The 20,028-nt window shown below is 34.9% G+C and overlaps 1 protein-coding gene across 2 annotated transcripts; it reads right to left on the bottom strand.

Moving 5' to 3' along the window:
* Positions 12,570–18,663, bottom strand: LOC109335176 (subtilisin-like protease SBT4.15). Of its 2 annotated transcripts, XM_019571281.1 has the most exons (12): positions 18,500–18,663; positions 17,777–17,868; positions 17,300–17,397; positions 16,538–16,681; positions 16,332–16,437; positions 15,394–15,898; positions 14,909–15,009; positions 14,574–14,798; positions 14,076–14,184; positions 13,762–13,975; positions 12,749–13,275; positions 12,570–12,687 (listed from the first exon to the last, which is right to left on the bottom strand). In XM_019571281.1, the coding sequence occupies exons 1-12, from the start codon at positions 18,590–18,592 to the stop codon at positions 12,679–12,681; spliced, it is 2,223 nt and encodes a 740-aa protein (XP_019426826.1). In that variant the 5' UTR covers positions 18,593–18,663; the 3' UTR covers positions 12,570–12,678. The 2 variants fall into 2 exon arrangements, with proteins under 2 accessions (XP_019426826.1, XP_019426825.1); XM_019571280.1 differs by having other exon boundaries at positions 12,570–13,275.

Below are 20,028 nucleotides of genomic sequence, written 5' to 3'. Positions count from 1 at the left end.
CATCATCGACATCTTCAATTCACCTTGCATCAACTTAGAAAATTCTTTACATAGAATGTCATTAGTAGATCCAAAGATTATATCATCAACATATATTTGAACTAAAATCACATGATTATCTAATCTACGAATAAAGAGGATAGTATCAACTATACCCCTCACGAACCCTTTTTCCAAGAGGAAAGAGCTCAATCTACCATACCAAGCTCTGGGAGCTTGTTTCAGACCATAAAGGACCTTTTTGAGCTTATATACATGATTCAGATATTTAAAATTTTCAAAGCCGAGAGGTTGATCTACATATACCTCCTCTTGAATGTAGCCATTCAAGAATGCGTTCTTGACATCCATTTGAAAGAGCTTGAAGTTCATAATTGATGCAAAGGATAAAAGTATCCTTATGGCCTCTAATCTGGCTACAGAAGCGTAGGTCTCATCATAATCGATGTCGTCCTCCTAGTTGTAGCCTTTGGCCACTAAGCGAGCTTTATTTCTGATTATCAAGCCAGATTCATCCAATTTATTATGAAAGACCTGTCTAGTACCAATCACTGGATGTTCTTTAGGCTTAGGGACCAAGTCCCATACATTATTACACTTTAACTGGTTTAGCTCTTCTTGCATAGCTATACCCCAGTGCACATCCTCAATGGCTACAAGTTACAAAATTTATGTAAAGAGCTATGGGTTACCACCCCCGTAGTTATATCTCCTATCACTTTGTCGAGTGGATGATCCTTCTTGGTTTTCCACGAGATTGGCAAGTCCTGCTGCTCATCTTGTATAGTTTGCTCTGCTTTTGCTTCTTTGTCCTGGTCCATGTCCTTAGAGTATGCTTCTTCCAAAGCACCTGCAACATCATCAAAGAATACCTCCCTCTTCTCTTTTGGAGAAGAATCGTCAAAATGGACATGCATAGACTCTTCTACTTGCATTGAATACTTATTAAAGACCCGATAAGCTTTACTATGCAATGAATACCCCAAAAATATACCCTCATCAACTTTTGAATCAAATTTACTTAAAGCTCTTTTTTTTCCATTATTTAATATAAAGCATTTACACCCAAAAGCATGAAAATGAGAAATATTAGGTCTACGACCTTTTAAAAGTTCCCATATGGAGTTTTTAAAAAAGTAGGTCTCAAGAGTATATGTTTAATCACATAGCAAGCTGTATGCACTGCATCAGCCGAAAAATATTTAGGAACCTTACTTTCATTTAGCATTGTTCTAGGAAGCTCCTCTAAGACTCGATTCTTCCTCCCAACAACTCCATTTTGTTGAGGGGTACGAGGGGCCGAAAATTGATGCATAATACCATATTTATTACAGAATTTATAAAATAAATGGTTTTCATATTCGCCACCATGATCAGATCGAATATATACTAATGGTTAAACTGATTTTGGATTTGTTTGGCAAGGTTTTTGAAAAACTTGAATGCATCGCTCTTGGACGATAGAAATAGTGTCCATGTGAATCTAGAGAAATCGTCAACGATCACTAAAGCATAAAAGCTACCACCAAAACTCATAACTTGTGATGCTCCAAACAAGTCCATATGGAGAAGCGCCAAAGGTCTTGTTCTGGATATCACATTCTTTTTAGCAAAAGAGTTTTTAACTTGTTTACATCTTTGACAAGTGTCACAAGTTTCTTAAGTTTTAAAATCAAGTTTTGGCAGCCCATCAACCAAATAAGTGTCACAAGTTTCTTGAGTTTTAAAATCAAGTTTTGGCAGCCCATCAACCAAATTATTTTTAGACAATTTATCTAGATGCTTTATGTGAATATGAGCGACACGTCTATGCCAAAGCTAGATATCATCCTCTTTGGATATAAAACATTTTGAAAATAGAATAGTGACATCCTCCAGATTAACCATATAGATATTATTTATACAATATCCGGTAAACTTAACTTTATTAGATATATTGTCACGAATAATACAACACTCAGAATCAAAAGATACACGGTTACCTTTATCGCATAGTTGGCTGATACTCAAGAGGTTGTGTTTCAGACCTTCAACATATAACACATTTTCGATCACAGCCTGATTTGACTTGCCAATTGTTCTGGTGCCAAGTATCTTCCCTTTGTTGTTGTCTCCATAAGTGACAAACCCTTTTTCTAGCAAGGATAGATCTAGGAATTTTGATCTATCACCCGCTATATGTCTCGAGCATCCACTATCAAGATACCAATGTTGTCCATGTGCTCGAAGACATACTTGCAAAATATAGATCACTTGCCTTTTTCAGGTACCCAAGTTATGTTGGCTCCTTTTCTGTTAGTAACTACGGAGTTATCTCCCTTTTTCCTCCATACATACATGCCACTAGGTATACCCTATTTTCTAATACAACAAGAGTAGGAAGTGTGGCCATGAGTGCCACAACAAAAGTATGTAGGAACCTTTTTATTAAAATATTTCTTATTGGCCCGATTAATAGGTCACATATATGGTCTTCTCCTATGCATAGGGGGAATATATCCTAGCCCGGTGTGGTCACCAACATTCCTGGTTTTACTAAGTATAGTGTCTAACATGTTTTGACTATTTGTGAGTTTTGCGAGTTTTTCATTTAATCTCAAATTTTCATTTTTCAAATCATCGCAAGATTCACAGACCGTTGGTTGACATAAATTATTATCAGAGAAATTGCATGCATTACAAGAATAGATCAAATCTAATGTTTCATTTTCCAATTTTAGTTCATCCAATTCTTTTTGTAATGAAACTATTTTTTGTTCATTTAGCAGGATTACTCTTTTCCTGCCGGAACTAATCCTAGCTAATTTCTTTAACTCATCATGCAATTCGACATACGCATTATACAATTCCTCATAAGCAGGAGAATTATCAGATGAAGTAGATGAGGTGTCAGAATATACCTTACTATTTGCCTCTTTTTAATTTGAGGAACGGGCATCATCTGTTCTCATCATTAAGCATAGCTTTGCTGTCTCCTCTTCATCTGAGGTGTTGGATGTTGTGTCATCCTCTAGTACATCCCATAATATGTAAGCTTTCTTCGATTTGAAGTCTCGGGGAGTACTCTTATCTGAATCAACCTTCTTGAGGTAAGTAGGACATTGGAACCTCATATGTCCGCGCTCTCCTTTGTTAAACAATTTATCCGAAGTAACTAAATGGTTAACTATATGAGTAAAACGTTTTTGCATATCACCAATAGATTCATTTGGTAACATACGAAATAACTCATATCCATGTAAATCTAGAGAAATCGTCAACGGTCACTAATGCATAAAAGCTACCACCAAAACTCATAACCTGTGATGGTCCAAACAAGTCCATATGGAGAAGCTCCAAAGGTCTTGTTGTGGATATCACATTCTTTTTTACTCATAACTTGTGATGGTCCAAACAAGTCGATATGGAGAAGCTCCAAAGTTCTTGTTGTGGATATCATATTCTTTTTAGCAAAAGAGTTTTTAACTTGTATACATCTTTGACAAGTGTCATAAGTTTCTTGAGTTTTAAAATCAAGTTTTGGCAGCCCATCAACCAAATTATTTTTAGACAATTTACCTAGATGCTTTATGTGAATATGAGCGACACGCCTATGCCAAAGCCATATGTCAAACTCTTTGGATATAAAGCATTTTGAAAATAGAGTAGTGGCATCCTCCAGATTAACCATATCGATATTATTTATATGATATCTGACAAACTTAACTTTATTAGATACATTGTTACGAATAATACAAAACTCAGAATCAAAAGATACACGATTACCTTTATTGCATAGTTGGCTGATACTCAATAGGTTGTGTTCCAGGCCTTCAACATATAACACATTTTCGATCATGGCCTGATTTGACTTGTCAATTGTTCCGGTGCCAAGTATCTTCCCTTTATTGTTGTCTCCATAAGTGACAAACTCTTTTTCTTGCAAGGATAGATCTAGGAATTTTGATCTATCACCCGCCATATATCTCAAGCATCCACTATCAAGATACCAATGTTGTCCATGTGCTCGAAGACATACCTGCAAAACATAGATCACTTGCCTTTTTCAGGTACCCAAGTTATGTTGGGTCATTTTCTGTTAGTAACTAGGGAGTTATCTCCCTTTTTCATTCATACATACACACCACTAGGTATACCATATTTTCTAATATAACAAGAGTAGGAAGTATGGCCATGAGTGCCACAATAAAAGCATGTAGGAACCTTTTTATAAAACAATTCCTTACGAATAGGGGGAATATATCCTAGCCCGGTGTGGTCACCAACATTCCTAGTTTTACTAAGCATAGTGTCTAACATGTTTTGACTCTCTATGAGTTTTTTGAGATTTTCATTTAATCTCAAATTTTCATTTTCAAATCATCGCAAGAATCACAGACAGTTGGTTGACATAAATTATTATCAAAGCAATTGCATGCATTAAAAGAATAGATCAAATCTAATGTTTCATTTTCCAATTTTAGTTCATCCAATTCTTTTTGTAATGAAACTATTTTTTGTTCATTTAGCAGGATTACTCTTTTTATATCGGAACTAATCGTAGCTAATTTCTTTAACTCATCATGCAATTCGACGTACACATCATATAACTCCTCATAAGAGGGTAAATCATCAGATGAAGAGGATGAGGTGTCAGAATATACCTCGTTGTTTACCTCTTTTGAATTTGAGCAACAAGCATCATCTGTTCTAGTCATTAAGCATAGCTTTGTTGTCTCCTCTTCATCTGAGGTGCTGGATGTCGTATCTTCCTCTAGTACATCCCATACTATATAAGCTTTCTTCGATTTGAAGTCCTGAGGAGTGCTCTTATCTGAATCAACCTTCTTGAGGTAAGTAGGACATTGGAACCTCATATGTCCTGGCTTACCACATTCATGACAAGTGAAGCGCTCTTTACTCTTGCCTTTTCTGGTCGACTCTCGCGCTTCTTTCTTCTGGAAACGTTTGAAGCCTCCTTTCTTTATAAATTTCCTGAATTTGGAATGAGAAGGTTCAAAGTTTCTTCGTCTACATCTGAATCAGATTCATCTTTTTCTCTCTCTTCTGTGGATTGAGACGTTGTTGCCTTGAGAGATATACTTTTCTTTTTATGATCTGATTCTTCGTGCATAGTCAGGCGTCCAAGCTCCATTTCGTGTTCTTGAAGTTTTCCGAACAATGTCGCCAAAGGCATGGAGTCAAGATCCTTTGATTCCATAATAGCTGTTACTTTTGGTTGCCATCTCCTGTCAAGATAGTGTAAAACTTTGTTAGTAAGCTCTCCTTTGTTAAACAATTTATCCAAGGCAACTAAATGGTTAACTATATGAGTAAAGCGTTTTTGCATATCACCAATGGATTCATTTGGTAACATACGAAATAACTCATATTCATGTGTCAGGGCATTCAGCCTGGCACGCTTGACTTCGCTAGTGCCTTCGTGAGTTACTTGTAAAGTGTCCCACATTTCTTTACCACTTTGGCACTGCGAAACCCGAAAGAACTCATCATAGGATAGGGCCGATGTGATGATATTTTTGGCACGCAGGTTATACTGAACCTTTTTGCATTCATCATCGTTCCATAGACTTTTCGGTTTATCTTTCGGTTCATCGTCCACTAAATGTTGTGGAACGAAGGGCCCGTTCACTATGGATTCCCAAATATTCGAGTCGATGGCCTATATAAAGATTTTCATTCAAAATTTCCAGTAGGCATATCCTTCGCCACTGAATACAGGAGGGCGGTTAATAGATGCACCACCACCGCCAAAGGGGTTGGTGGAACCCATTTAATTTCCCTAATGGATCACACGAATATGATTGAGCTAGCACGACGTACTAGCTCTGATACCACTTGTTAGGTATCAGTGATAGAATACACCTAGAAGGGGGGTTGAATAGGTGTTGTGGTTCCCACGTACTTCTATTTGCACCAAAGCCCTATTCTGGAAACTTGCCCAGTTAATCGATTAAAGCTATGACTTAATCGATTAAGTCACACAAAATAAGCAGTTGTTGACTGGCTCGATTATGCAGCCAATTACAGATTATACAGAATTAATATAGCAGATATATTTGAACACAGATGACCTTTATTTGGCAGTAATGCTATATTCAAAATATTAGCTACAATAGGCAATTAAAAATACTAAAAACAGTAAAGAGATAAGGGAAAGAAACAACCTCCAACAAGGTTTTTATACTGGTTCGTTTTGCGGTCCACTGCAAAACTACATCTAGTCTCCCCTCTGATCCGGGAGATTTTTCTTCACTAAAATTGAAACCAGTGTGCCTTACAAACACACTTCCAATTACAAGACCTTGAACGCTCCTTTCTTGAGTTCCCAGAACCTATACCTTGGTTTGATCTTACCCAATCACCCCTACGATCCAGCCCCAGCCAAGAGTATGCTCTAAACTCAAGACCTCCAAGTCTTGGTGAAGACTCTCTGATCTCTTTGGTAGTACGGCACCAAAAGATGACTTCCCTTGTTACACAAACAATACAAAGAACAAAGTAATGTGAAGCACTAAAATAGCTCAAATATAACAAGAAAGAACAAGCTATAAACCTATACAAATCTCACAATTACTATGAATATGTATAAGATGAAAATCATGAAGAAAATGTAATTTCTACCATTAATAGATCTCTAAACAGTAGTGAAAGAATCATGCAAGAACAAGATAGGATGAAGAACACATTTGATAATACACAATTGATGACATGTTAATCCTAAGCATAATACTATCTCACTCTAATCTCACATGCAATTCCCTTTACCTATATGACATACATGAACATGAAAATACGCAACTTAGCAATTCTAATATGAATGTATGAATGTATAAAATCGTATTTGAAATCTGTTAAAAACAGTTTATATAGAAAAGTTGTTTTTCACCCAGTTAATCGATTATGTTGCATGTTAATCGATTAACGGGCTGTTAGAGAGTAACTGAAATCCGTTTTTTCAGTTATCTGTTGAAACTGTTTAAAAACTGTTTTCGCGTTAATCAATTAAAGCTTCACTTAATCGATTAACTATTCTAGTTAAGATGTTAATTGGTAAACTACCTATATGTTATGATTATCAGCTATACATGTTTTACCTTTATGTTATGCCTAAAATGCACAAATAACATGTATGATTAATGCATGAACATATAATAAACTAGATGGCATGTCTCATATAAATGATACGATAGTTTTTAGACTTTGTGAGATTTGCATCTAGGTTTACCTAACCTAGACTCAATAACTAAGACACGTCTAAGACTCCAGTCTAGACATGAAGCTCTTGAATCTTTGGCATGTTGATTTGTTGAGTTGTATTTAAGCTTTCACTAAGTCCTTTGTCTTCATCAAAATATAGGCAAGCATAAGCGCACTCTTGACACATTGCACTTTCAGTTTTTGAGAATTAAGAGGTTGAAACAATTATGATAGACTTGTCCCTTGTGAGAATTTAAGCTTTAATTATGGATGGATTGATGTATGCCATATAATATTCTTTCATGTGTGATTGTACTCTTGATTACTTGCACTCTAGAACTTGACGTGTTTCTTGTTGATACTTGATATTCACATGCGCATACTGAAGTGATCTAGGCATTTCTTTTGAATAAGCCACTTAGCCATATAAGCCTACCTTGAACAAATTTATCCTTTGATAGCCCCTTTGAGCCTTTTACCTATTTCATTGTTATTTAGTTCATTACAAGCTTATAAGTGAAAAACCATGATTGTCCTAACCTTAGAGAATTTTGGAGCTTTGGAATTGTTTTGGGAATGAGTATTAAGTAAGAAAGGGTGCATTGTTCTTCAACTCTTGTGGATTCTTGGTTATGTCTTAATGATGGTTGATACAATTGTGTACATACGTGTTATTCTTTAAAAAACGAAAAGAAAAAAGAAAAACAACAAAAAGAAAAACAAAAGTGAAAAAAAGGTTGAGTAAGGCAAAGAAGATTGGAATTAGAGATTTTGTCTTATTTTGGGTTGATTTTTGCTTACTTTTTACTTATTCCCCATTGCTCCTATATTCCATTTGGTGTTACCTACATATCCCATATTTATCCTACATTGTCCTTTGCCCCATTACAGCCTTGAAAAGTCCTTTTGATCTTTATGTGTATGTCCTTATGATGTCGATGTTAGAGGCTTGTCAAGCCTATGGTTGTGTTTGTTTTCATGAAGTGGTTTGAGTGTAAACACTTGAAACCTAAGACACATGAGTGTAAACACTTTAGAGAGTATATCTTGTGAGATTCTATCATTGTTGTGACTCGCCTCTTGGTTTGATTGATTTCTTGGCATACTTGAATTCATTGGATGATGTTCATGGATATCTTGATTTGATTCTTTTACTCTTGTGTGTATGATTTTGCTCATTTCATTGCATTTCCTAGATTTCATTGTGAAATATGTGATTTTCTTAGGTTTCTAGTTTTTGTGATCTTCTTGCATGACTCACTTTGGTGCATATTGGTTAGCATAGCCTTATTTCTTGATTTTGGCCAGGAGTGCAAAAGGTTAAGTGTGGGGGTATTTGATGAACAATATATTACACACTATTCATAACCTTAATTTAGCGTGATTGGTGATTCTTGGTGCCTAATTGACTTTGTTTCACATCGTTTAGTGTTTTAGACTTTATTGGACTAATATTCCTAAAATGAGTTAATTTGAGATTATTTAGCCTCATTAAATCTATTATCATTTTCATTTCATATTTGGCATCAATGACATTTTGGGCATTATGGATGGAAGTGGAGGATATGTGTTCAAGTGAATATTGTATTTTTATTTTAGGAGATTTTTTTTATTGTAATTTAGCTTTGGGCCCATTGTTTAGGCCCAATTTAGTTTTATGTGTGTTGGAGGGGTTAAATTTGGATTCCCCACTCCAAACACACACACTTTACTTTTCCTCACTTTGAAACACGCACATTTCCGTTTTCCCCTCTTTTTTCTCTGTTGGGGTTTCACTTCTTCTTCATTTGTCATTTTCGGTTTGTTCTTCCATTGCCATGGAAGGCTAAATTTATGGACTAAGTTCCTTTGATAATGTATCACAACTCTTGAGGTATTGTTATTAATGCATTTTCGGTTTCTTTATTGTTGATTTCTTCTATCTTATTTCTGGATATGGTTTGCTTAATTCCATTGCTTAGAAACTGGTTGGTTGAGTTTATCTTCACTTAGTTGATTTTCTCTCTCTAGTGCATGAATGCTTAGTTCGTGTGAATTTGTTAATCGTTTCATGCTTATACTGATTTTGCCTAGTTAGAGGTTTAGGTGATGTAACTTTGAATTGATTATCACTTAGTTAATTGATTCTCAACAAATTCAGAAGTTAATGGTTGGAATATGAAAATAAACTTTTGAAACCGAGGATTGAGTTGTGAACAAACGAACCAAAGGGATTTAGCCATTTTATCATATTGTTATTTACTATTTTTGAATTTGCTTATTATTCATACTAATCCAACAACAAAACCCCCCTTTGTATGTGTGAGTATAAGGTGTTTGAAACTTTGCTTGAAAGATAATCCTTGGTAAACGACCTATGAGTCACTTTCTAGTACTACAGTTCTTAATTGTTATATTATTTGTATCGGGTAAGGCCTCGATCACTAGCGTTTCCCCCATCTTGCCATTCTCTTTCTCCATTCGGCCATCGAGTTTTGGAGTGAGAGATCACTCTACCTCCTCTCAGATTCCAGGGGAAGGGATAGTGAAGATAGGTGGAGGCTCGAACAAAACATGCTTGCTATCTAAGCTAAGCTCATGCTCCGCAGAGGAGACCATTATCAGAAGAGTAAGGAGAAAGAAGTTATCTAATAAAAGTAGTCTGAAGAAGATGAAGATGAACAGTTGGTCGGCTCTAGAGCAAATTCTTCAGCAAGAGGCTTCAAAGAAAAAATCAAACATAGAATGACCCACACTCGAGTACCCCACACCATAAACGCCTTAATGACAAGACTTAACATACTCATTGACCGAACTCACCAGGCCAGGTTTGGGACCACCTTCGCTTGACATGCCCCCAACAATGCTCCAGCGTACCACTTGCAGCCCCACCTGCCCTCTTGCCAACACGAGAAAGACAAGCCTGAGATGCGGCTACCAAACCTGCCACATGCAACAAGTCAACTATGCATAGAGTACGAGCCTGCCAAATCCATATGACATGGAAAAACCATCCCTCGATAGGCCAAAATCATCGGCCAGGCCAATAGTACCATCTAGATTCATGTCATCCATCTCAACGACTACAAATATGAGTCTCCTTCCAACATGAAGTATCTCTATTCATTACTATTCACTCATTACTTATTCTCTAAGATATATTATCTACTTCCTACCACAAATATACTCATATTGACTTGATCGTCAAAGAGTCTTTTCAGGTACCTCCATTGAAGGGTCCAAGTCAACCTCCATCCAGATACTAGAAGAGCTCTTGCACAAAATTCCAGTCTGACCTATCCGATCAACCACAAAAGAACAAAATAGGTGGTCATTGAATTTGTAATCATTTATATCGTTAAAACAACGGTCAAAGTCTATTTTCATAGTTGCTTGAAAATTGACTTGTCAATATTCAAGACTCATCTATGGTTAACATATATATGTTTTCAAGACTTGTCTACACTTCAAGATTCATTATAACGTTGAATTAGAATACTCTAACTCACACATGTGTATCGTAAATCAAAATCAAGAATTCAAGATGTCAATCGAGAAAAAATGAATAATCAATCTAGTTAAATCAAGGTGGAGTAAAACCTTCGTAAAAATATCTAAAGATTTGTTTCAATTGAAAACAAAGAAACAAATTATGCAGTGGGAAAAGTAGAGAATATATCTTATTGATTTAATTAAATACTTTATATCTCAGCTTTCCCGATTAAAAAAATATACTACAACTATAATGCCAAGGAACCGAAAATGGAGAAGAATGGGGCGTTCCCACAAAAATGAATATATTATTGTCTTTAAAGTGGTGTAGGGTTGAGCACTCTCGCTCAGCTAGAGTGTCCTTGTTGAGCAACGACCTCTAGAAAAGCGAGCTTCATTGAGCGAGACATGAATCACTCAACTAGGTATTTAATTATTGTTAAGCAACGAGAAGCTCGCTAAGTGAGTCCCGATGCTCCAAAATGAAAAACTTCTTGCCTTATTCTCAGTGATGGACTCTACGCTTTTTGATCGAGACCTTCATTCTTGCGGAGCGAGGTCTTCATTCTCACTAAGCAAGATGCTTTCTACATTTTTTAAGCTTTTCACACCCTTTTTTCTATCTAATTGATACATTCATGAATGATATTTTCTAGTTGTACACTAAGATAATTTATACACATTTACGCATTGAAATTGTATAAGTGTGAGCATTTTGAGCTAAAATGGGCAGCGATGATCTCTAGAAAAGCTCGTCTCGAGATATTCAGCGACGAGTGGCTCGTTGAGAAAGTCCTAACACTCTATAATACAAAACTTCTTGCCTCATTCTCATTCAGCAACGGTGTGCTCGCTAAGTGAGACCTTATTTCTCTCTGAGCGAGCCATGACATTCGAGAATGCAAAATTTCCCCCTCATTCTCGTTGAGTGACGATGTGCTTGTTGAGCGAAGTCTTCCTGTTTGATGACTAGTAAGATGCAACTAGTCCACTTGCATATTGAGTGTTGTATATTAAGCATTTTATAATATGTTGGATGCATTGGATTGTATCATTGACTACTTAAAGATGTATCAACAATACTAAAATCACTAAAACCTTGTGCTAGACTAGAATAGGGAGAATCTTCAAGATATTAATTGCGTTGTTCTATCTTACTTTATTGGGAAAAGTTCATAAAATCTACTTATACTTTATGACTTTTGCAATTAGATACTATAAACTATTTGTTCTTCATAATTACTCTTTAAACTTTAATTATTAATAAAATTAGTCTCTACATATATGTAATTTTAAATTTCTAATAATGAAATTTTTTTACTTTATGTTTTTTTTTTTAAGTTTTGAGTGTCATTATTATTATTATATAATTTTAATAGAAGCCTTTCCCATTATCGTGGTTGAACCATTTAACATGGGAATGAATATGACTATTGGGAGAGGCAACTTTTGTTAATCTGACTCTGATGAAGCATTTATGGTAATATATATCATGTCTTTGTTATTCTTTATGTCAAAAAGTTAAATTATACCTTTTCAAACATTATTATAATATATATTAGACAACTGAACCTGCTTATTGACAATAGACAATGTAACATTTAACACTCAACCCGCCTTTGTTACTATTGGTAGACTTATTGCTCCTAGAGTCTCATGATAGTGTTTTAGTAATTTAACATTATTATATTTATATGGGAATCAATTTCACAAAACAAATAAAGTTATGGAGTAATTATGAAGAAAAAATAGTTTATGATGTCTAATTATAAAAGGCATAAAATTCATGAAGGTTCCATGCACTTTTTTCTACTTCATTTTAAAGGTATTTTTTTCCTTTTATTTTAAGTGGGAAAAATGTTATTTTATTATATATAAAAGATATAAGTATCACAACATTTTGTTTTGTCCAATATTTATCTCTCCATATTAGGAAAGGATCCCTACTCTAATTTTATGGCCGCCACAATGTGGTTATAAAAACTCTGAAAACCATAAGTTACATCCTCAATTATACTCTCTGCCTAGATTTGAAAACTTGCATCCTCCACTTCATAAAATTACCTTATTCTTTATAAACAAGAATAGGACTTCTAACACTGTGTCTAGAGTCATTCCATTCAATTGATGCTGATAATATGTTTACCTCCATTGGCATTGGAGGTCCCTTAAGAACAACCTTGAATGACAGCTCTTGGCGCACCCTACTAAACTGCAATATGTCTGGGACAACCTCAATGGAAAGACCCTTAGGTGCTGTGACTATAGCCTTGTAAGTTGAATTTGCCTGTCCTACATTGGTCACACTCCTATAAAAGATTGCGGAAATTTCGGAATCCGGAGATAAGATCCGGAGATGCATTGAAGGGTAGTTGATTCCATCAGTGCTTTGTGGAGGAGGGGCAATGGTGGAGCAATTGAAGCCTTTGCTGCCAATTAGTATATCAATGTTGGTGTTGGTGTAGCCTTCTTTGCATAGATAGGCAATATAGGAGTTCATATTCATGTCATAAAGTAGGCCAGGATGTATTGCTCTTAGTGGGTTTATCTGCCCTGAACCAGATCCTAGCTCTGCTGAATTGTCTTTGATACTCATTGGAGTGGCTGAATCATAGAGGCCAAAAAGATCAGAAATTTATGATCTTCTTGTTCACCAAGAATTTCATAATCCAATCATATAATTCTAACTTCTTTAATTTATTTACATTTTAGGGAGTGAGGGATTCTACCATATTGCAAGTTCAAGACATTCCACATATATCAAATAGAGCTTTGAGTATACTTAGAGACAAGGACAGAACCAGAACAATTGATATGAGTTCAAATTGCTTATATACTTAATTTAAACAAATATTTAGAAATCATCTAAATGAGATATAATTAACCAAAATATAGACAAAAATTTCATCTATGGTCCTCAAGTTCTATTATAAGCAGTAGCTACAGTCATGATTGTAAATTGCTGTCAATATTGCAATTTTAATAGTTTTTGCATACAATTCTAATTTGTAGTAAAGGGAAGAAAAATATTATTCTCATTATCAGCACTTGAATATAGATGATGAAATTTTATCATGAAAGGGTCCTCACCTGTGGTCATGAGAGCAGACTTGATTGCAGCAGGACTCCATCCAGGGCGGAAGGATTTAACATAGGCGGCAGCAGCTGTAGCATGTGGACAGGCCATGGATGTTCCTGATAAGATATTAAAAACATTGTGACGAGTGTCTTCAGGATTTCCGGTTAGACTTGGCAGTTTAGAATAACCAGCTAGAATGTTTGCTCCAGGAGCAGCCAAATCAGGCTGCAAATAGAATCTACTAGTTTAGACTTTGGAAGAATCAAACCGAATGAGCACAATGGTGGAACTCGGAAGATGGAAGAGAAGATATATGGATGATTACCTTTAGGATGTTGTTGGCGATCGATTGAGGACCTCTGGATGAGAAAGAAATAATACGTGGAGCAGGGACTCTTGTACTTATTGACTTGTATATAATAGCTACAGGATCCCTGAATTCAAGTTAATGCAAAAAATATTTGTCAGAGTTCTAACAGTAATTACCAATTTCTGTATGGTGTAAACAAATAGGTCCCCTCATTCTTTTTACTTGTCATTTGGTCACGTGGACGAGAGAGATAAACAAAAACATTGATCATCAGGTCTGTGGTACCGGTAAGCAGTTCGTAACTTCTTATCATATAATGATAACACTTCATTTCCATTTGAGGTACCATGAATTAGAGCATTATGTGGTATGCCAGGAAAAGGTGTATGATGTAAGCAGGATTAACAAGAGAATCCGATAACTAATAATATAGTTACAATTTGTGTCTACATCTCTTTCATGAAACCACATGACAAGAAAAACACATACTGCATATTGATTTAGTTAGCTTACTTGGTGGAGTTGATGTAGAGCTCAATCTGTTTGCCTACATTATTGGCATCAACATAGGACCCTGGAATAATTGTGATGGAGCCGTAATCGGCTCTCTCATCAAGGGCAACAATGGTCCCTGCTCCGCCTAATTCTTTGATGTTCCAGTCCTGGTTGCCTTGCCCAAGGCAGTACACAATCCTGCCCATCACCTTTTCCTTGCTCAAAGTATCAGGATCACAAGAACTGCATCATAGTTTTATGTCTCAAACTGATAACTAGCTAATATTTGAGCAAATACACTTTTTTCTACTTCTAATTATGTCAGGGATTATTATCAATAACAATAAAAATACCTTGCATTGCCATAGTCATCTCTGCTATGATTAGCAGCAAGGGCTCCACTAGTCAATGGGTACATTTTGTTCTCAGGGGTAAAGGTATTAATAGATATTCCCTGCAATCAAATAACCAACAGAATAAGTTATTTGCATAAGAAAAGAAAAAAAGAACCTATTTTTCATGTCTGATACACATAAATTTTTCATAAATACTCATAAATCCTGATATCTTAAATAGGTGAGAAAGATGCTCATATTTAATATTGGTATGATATGAAAGTTATATATTTCCTTGAAACATTGTACAAACTAGGAAAGTCTTTTTTTAGAACAAACATCAACAACATACTGAACAAGTGTAGGCATAAACAAACTACCTTGTTAAATTCAAACCTTGGAATATTAAACAAGGTTTTTTTATGGTGTAGAAGTCGAAATAACCTTACAAAGAGAAGTAGCACAAAGAAAGAATGTGAGATGAATACAAGTATACAACTTACAGTAGCATTCTTGCCATCACCTAAGGCTACCATTGTTGTGAACTCTCTATCCATGGAAGAAGCTGCCACAGTCATAATCCAAGGAGCCACATTTTCAACACTTTTAAGATCAGGACCATCATTCCCAGCTGAACAAGAAGTAAGAATCCCTCTCCTCATAGCATGAAATGATCCAATAGCAATAGGGTCACTGAAAAAGTCCCTAGGTGGGCCCCCTATAGACACTGATATCAAGTTGACACCATCAGCTATGGCCTCGTCAAAAGCAGCCAACATGTCCATGTCACTACATCCTGACTCCCAGCAGACCTTGTACATAGCTATGCGGGCGGATGGGACTCCGCCACGCGCCGTGCCTCGGCCTATGCCATCAACACTAGCACCTGCCACTGGCACGCCTGCAGCCGTGGAGGATGTGTGAGTGCCATGGCCGTCTTCGTCCATAGGGCTGGCATTCTCTATGACAGGTTGTTCTAGGTAGAAGTATTTTGCTCCAATCACCTTGCTGTACATGCATCATAGGTAATGACATGATCAACTTTGTATAAAATTTCATGCAAGAAATTTGTCATCTCTCATTTATATAAATTAAGGGTGGAATGTGTTGTCCCACATTGATATGTTAAGGCTTCGGGACTCGTTTGGCTGCATTTGTTACATTTACCCGTAATTTAAAACCTTGTGAGAAACCCTTTTTCAGACAATACAAATAGTAGATTTGTATGAGTGTAGGTGAGGAGCAATGTAACATATGTTTTGAAGTAGTGTAGTTGTAGAGATACATATTGAAATTCGAGTATGTTCTTCGATTTGTATTCTACAAATAAGTGGACCACTCTTTTCCATTGTTATTAATCACTAAAGTGAATAACAAAAACTCAGAAAATTTAAACTATTATGTGATGTGAGAAGAAAAAAGTGCATGGAGAGAAGAATACTTGTTGCAGCCAGTGAAATTTGCAGTAGTAACACATTTACCCTTCCATCTAGGTGGTGGAGGCCCAAAACCCTTATCATTAAAACTTGGGCAATCGAGCGAAATTCCTATTTAAAGTTGGAAAAAAATAATAAGTAAAAATCAAATATATGAAGAACTTATCATCCACTTATAGTTGTTTGCATATTACAGAAATAATTTTTGTACCTGTGTCTAAGAGACCAACAATGATATTGCTCTCTATATTGAGGCGTCTGTTCACATTTAAGGGCATTCCCAGATAATCCCATGACCTTGTTGTGTGTAATTTATTATGTGTATTTGGAAACACAGATATCACATTTTCCTCTCCTGCATGAAATTAAATATCAATGAATGATAAATATATGAGTATCAAAGATAACTTATGTCCTAAGTTTTTATCTTTTTTTAAAAAGAGCATTGAGATAGAATCTCTAATAGTTCTTTATATTACAGAAAACTTTATACATTTTTGGTCAATTTGGTAAAAAATTTAAACATACACCCAATGTCTTAAAATGTGGTCTAGGCTGTGACGTAGTTACTATAATTGTGGGTCATTGTGATTGTTGTAATGTTAATTTTATTGTGATTAAAAAATATTTTTGAATTTGCAGTATGATGCAAACTCATGTAACCCTAATGTCTTAAAATGTGGTCTAGGCTGCCACGTGGTTAGTGTAATTGTGGATGATTGTGATTGTTGTTGTGTTAATTTTACTGTGATTAAAAAATATTTTTGAATTTACAGTTTAATGCAAATTGATGTAACCCAAATGTGGTTGCATTTCAGCCAGATACAGCCATATTATCACAGTTATAATATGATGTGGTTGCTGCAATCACCATAACCAGAATATTGAGACATGTGATAGAGTTTGTAATTTGAAAGAAATGCATGCACCAAATTCACTGTGCAAAGTCAGATAAGTGCAATAGTAGTAGTGCCTAGTAATCTCTTTGCTTCACGTGGCAAAAGACGGGCAACGAATCCATTGAAGCTCTTCCCATAGCTATGTATTCTGATTTGTTTGGCTATCTGTTGGCTGTAGAAAAATGAAAGAGAATTTGATCATTAAGAAATGCCGTGTAATAATAGTAATGAATCAATCCACATAATTATAATGAGAGCTCGTAATGACATAAATTAAAATTATGACATTATAATTTTAGTGGGCGAAAGTATTTATTCTTTTTGTAACTCTAGTTTTGGAGGGGAAAAGTGAAAAAGATGAAAGTTAAACATTTCCCTTTTACCAAAATTCAACTTTAATTTTGTGAGTTGAATTTTGGAGAGAAAAATAGGGAAAATAAATATATATGAGCCATAAATATACTTATTTTGAAATTAAAAACATTCTCATCTCATTTATTTTTCTCCAAAATTTAACTAACTAATACAAATTTAAAAACTGAAACTATTACCTTCCCGTCACAGCTTCCAGCAAGTTGAGGTGGTGCTCTTTTATGGCATAGGTTCTACCCATTGGGATTTCTCCCATGTAAACAATGTAAGGCTGTATTTTTATAATAAATTTCATATCAATAAAGTTGATCATCAATCACCATTACATATTTGTATATATGGAAAATGGTATGTGAATAAATAAACTTGCACCCCAATTCAGTGTCCAATGTTTTTTTGATGTATTTAATGAAATGTAAAGAGAAAATGAAGATGAACAAGTAAACTTGCACCCCAATTCAGTGTCCAATGTTTTTTTGATGTATTTAATGAAATGTATATAGAGAAAATGAAGATGAACAAGTAGGTAACAAAATGTCAAAAATTCAATGCTCAAACATTTTATATATACACTTCCAAGGGAAAATAAGGGAAGAATAAGAAGTTGCATTAAATAGTCTTGTGACATGAAACTTCTACAATGAGAGAGTTGGCAAGTTATTCAAAATAGAGTGCAAATCCTCTCTAAAGAGTGCAATATTAGATAAGATGTTGATAAGTGACACCAATTTTTTTTAAGGGTTTAGATTTCTAATTACTTTTAAATTAAATAATTTAAAAACATGTAAATTTCTCATTCTCCTCACATTTCAGTACTATAGAATCCAATACCCGGAGGGGTCTCATTTCTTCAAAATAAGCCCATAGGGAGTCAGGAAACTGAAACTTTTAAACTTGTTTACCTTTCTTTCATTTTGATCTGATCCTTGTATCACTATAGGCAAACAATAGAGACAGAAGGCAAGTAGTAATGACAAATTTTGTAGTATCTTCATTGAATTGTTCTTAATCTAACAATCACTTTTTTGTGTAAAAGAACAATAGTGTCTGATGCTAAAAATGGTTAAATGGTTAAAAGCTTCTTAATTGGCAGCTTATACTTCTTACATATATATATGGCATTGGTGGAGAAAATGCAGGGATGTAAAAGCGTGGCATTTTGAATGAGGAGGCAACAAGGTACAAGACTCAGTATTTTGTGGCTTAGATTTTGGATCTTTTAATGAAGTTATGGTCATTGCAAGCAAGCTGAATTAAGTGAATACTTCAAATTCATTACCATGAATAACAATTGTACAATATGAAAATGTACTCATATATGATCCACATAACCATGCACGATATTCTAACTTTACTAGTGTGCTTCAACGTGTACCCATTACACAATTGCCAACTACATGTCGTTTTTTTTTTGTTTCTACAGTTATGTTATTTATAAATTCATTGTTAATCTTTGAAATTTTTTATTATCTCCAATTCCTTTCTTAATATGGAAACAAATTAGAGATAAGGTTAGACTGAAAAACTATTTTGAGATTGAGTAGGTGAACTTTGTAATAATTGTTATTTGAGGGATACAATATCTTATTTGTTTTAAAACATTGTTGATAGGAAAAAATAGATACTTTAAAACTAAGATTTGAATGGTGAACCGTTGGTAGTTTAGTGGTGTAAGGTTCTAATAAATTTTCAGAATAACCAAAAAGCCAAATATTCGATTCCTTATAACGACATTTATTATGAAAGACAACTATATATACCGAAATAGATTAGTTCCTTAAGAGATACCCTTGATAGTATTAAAAAAAACTATTGTTTATTATTTCTATCTCCCTTTTACTAAAAGTTTCAATATTACATGAACAATGTTACCTCCTAAACACCATTCCACTTTTTGCTAGACATTTACATTTTTACCCAACTAATATCACTTCACACTACCCTTTCATTATCTCACTCATCTCTCTTCCTATTCTTTCTACCCATTATCTTTCTCTCCCCCTCTCTCTTAATCTTAACTTATCTATCTTCCTATTCTTAGTATTAAACTTATAGTATGCCATTATTGCAATCTAGCAAGAAGAGTTTGAACAAAGAAGATGATGAATAGAACTTTTGTATTTTATAAGAAAAATGTAATTGAATGTAATGTGATAGAATATTTTTCTTTTCTTATTGAGAAGAAGAGAAGAAAAAGGCTATAAATAGAAAGGTGGTTAGCCAACTAACTCCACTCACCAAACTGAATGGGCAAAACAGAAAGAGAAACTAATGGGCCAAATGCAAACAGAAAGCCCAAAATAAAAACCATCAGAAGAAAAAGGAAAAGAGGGATTAGGACTCTAAGTTATTTTCTTCCTAAGTTCTTCTTCTTCATTGTCTTCTATGATGTCTTTGGTGTCTTGAGTAGCATTAGGAACTTCATGAACAT

Source organism: Lupinus angustifolius, chromosome LG20, assembly GCF_001865875.1.
Source record: "Lupinus angustifolius cultivar Tanjil chromosome LG20, LupAngTanjil_v1.0, whole genome shotgun sequence".
NCBI lineage: Eukaryota > Viridiplantae > Streptophyta > Magnoliopsida > Fabales > Fabaceae > Lupinus > Lupinus angustifolius.
This window is presented reverse-complemented; position numbering and strand designations above follow the sequence as displayed.

Excerpts from the sequence above, each read along its gene's own strand:
- LOC109335176 (XM_019571280.1), bottom strand. The coding sequence starts at position 18,592 with ATGAAGATACTACAAAATTTGTCATTACTACTTGCCTTCTGTCTCTAT. Across the intron at positions 16,438-16,537 it reads TGTTGGTCTCTTAGACACAG|GAATTTCGCTCGATTGCCCA; the intron begins GTACAAAAATTA and ends AACTTTAAATAG. Across the intron at positions 14,799-14,908 it reads GATGACTATGGCAATGCAAG|TTCTTGTGATCCTGATACTT; the intron begins GTATTTTTATTG and ends ACTATGATGCAG.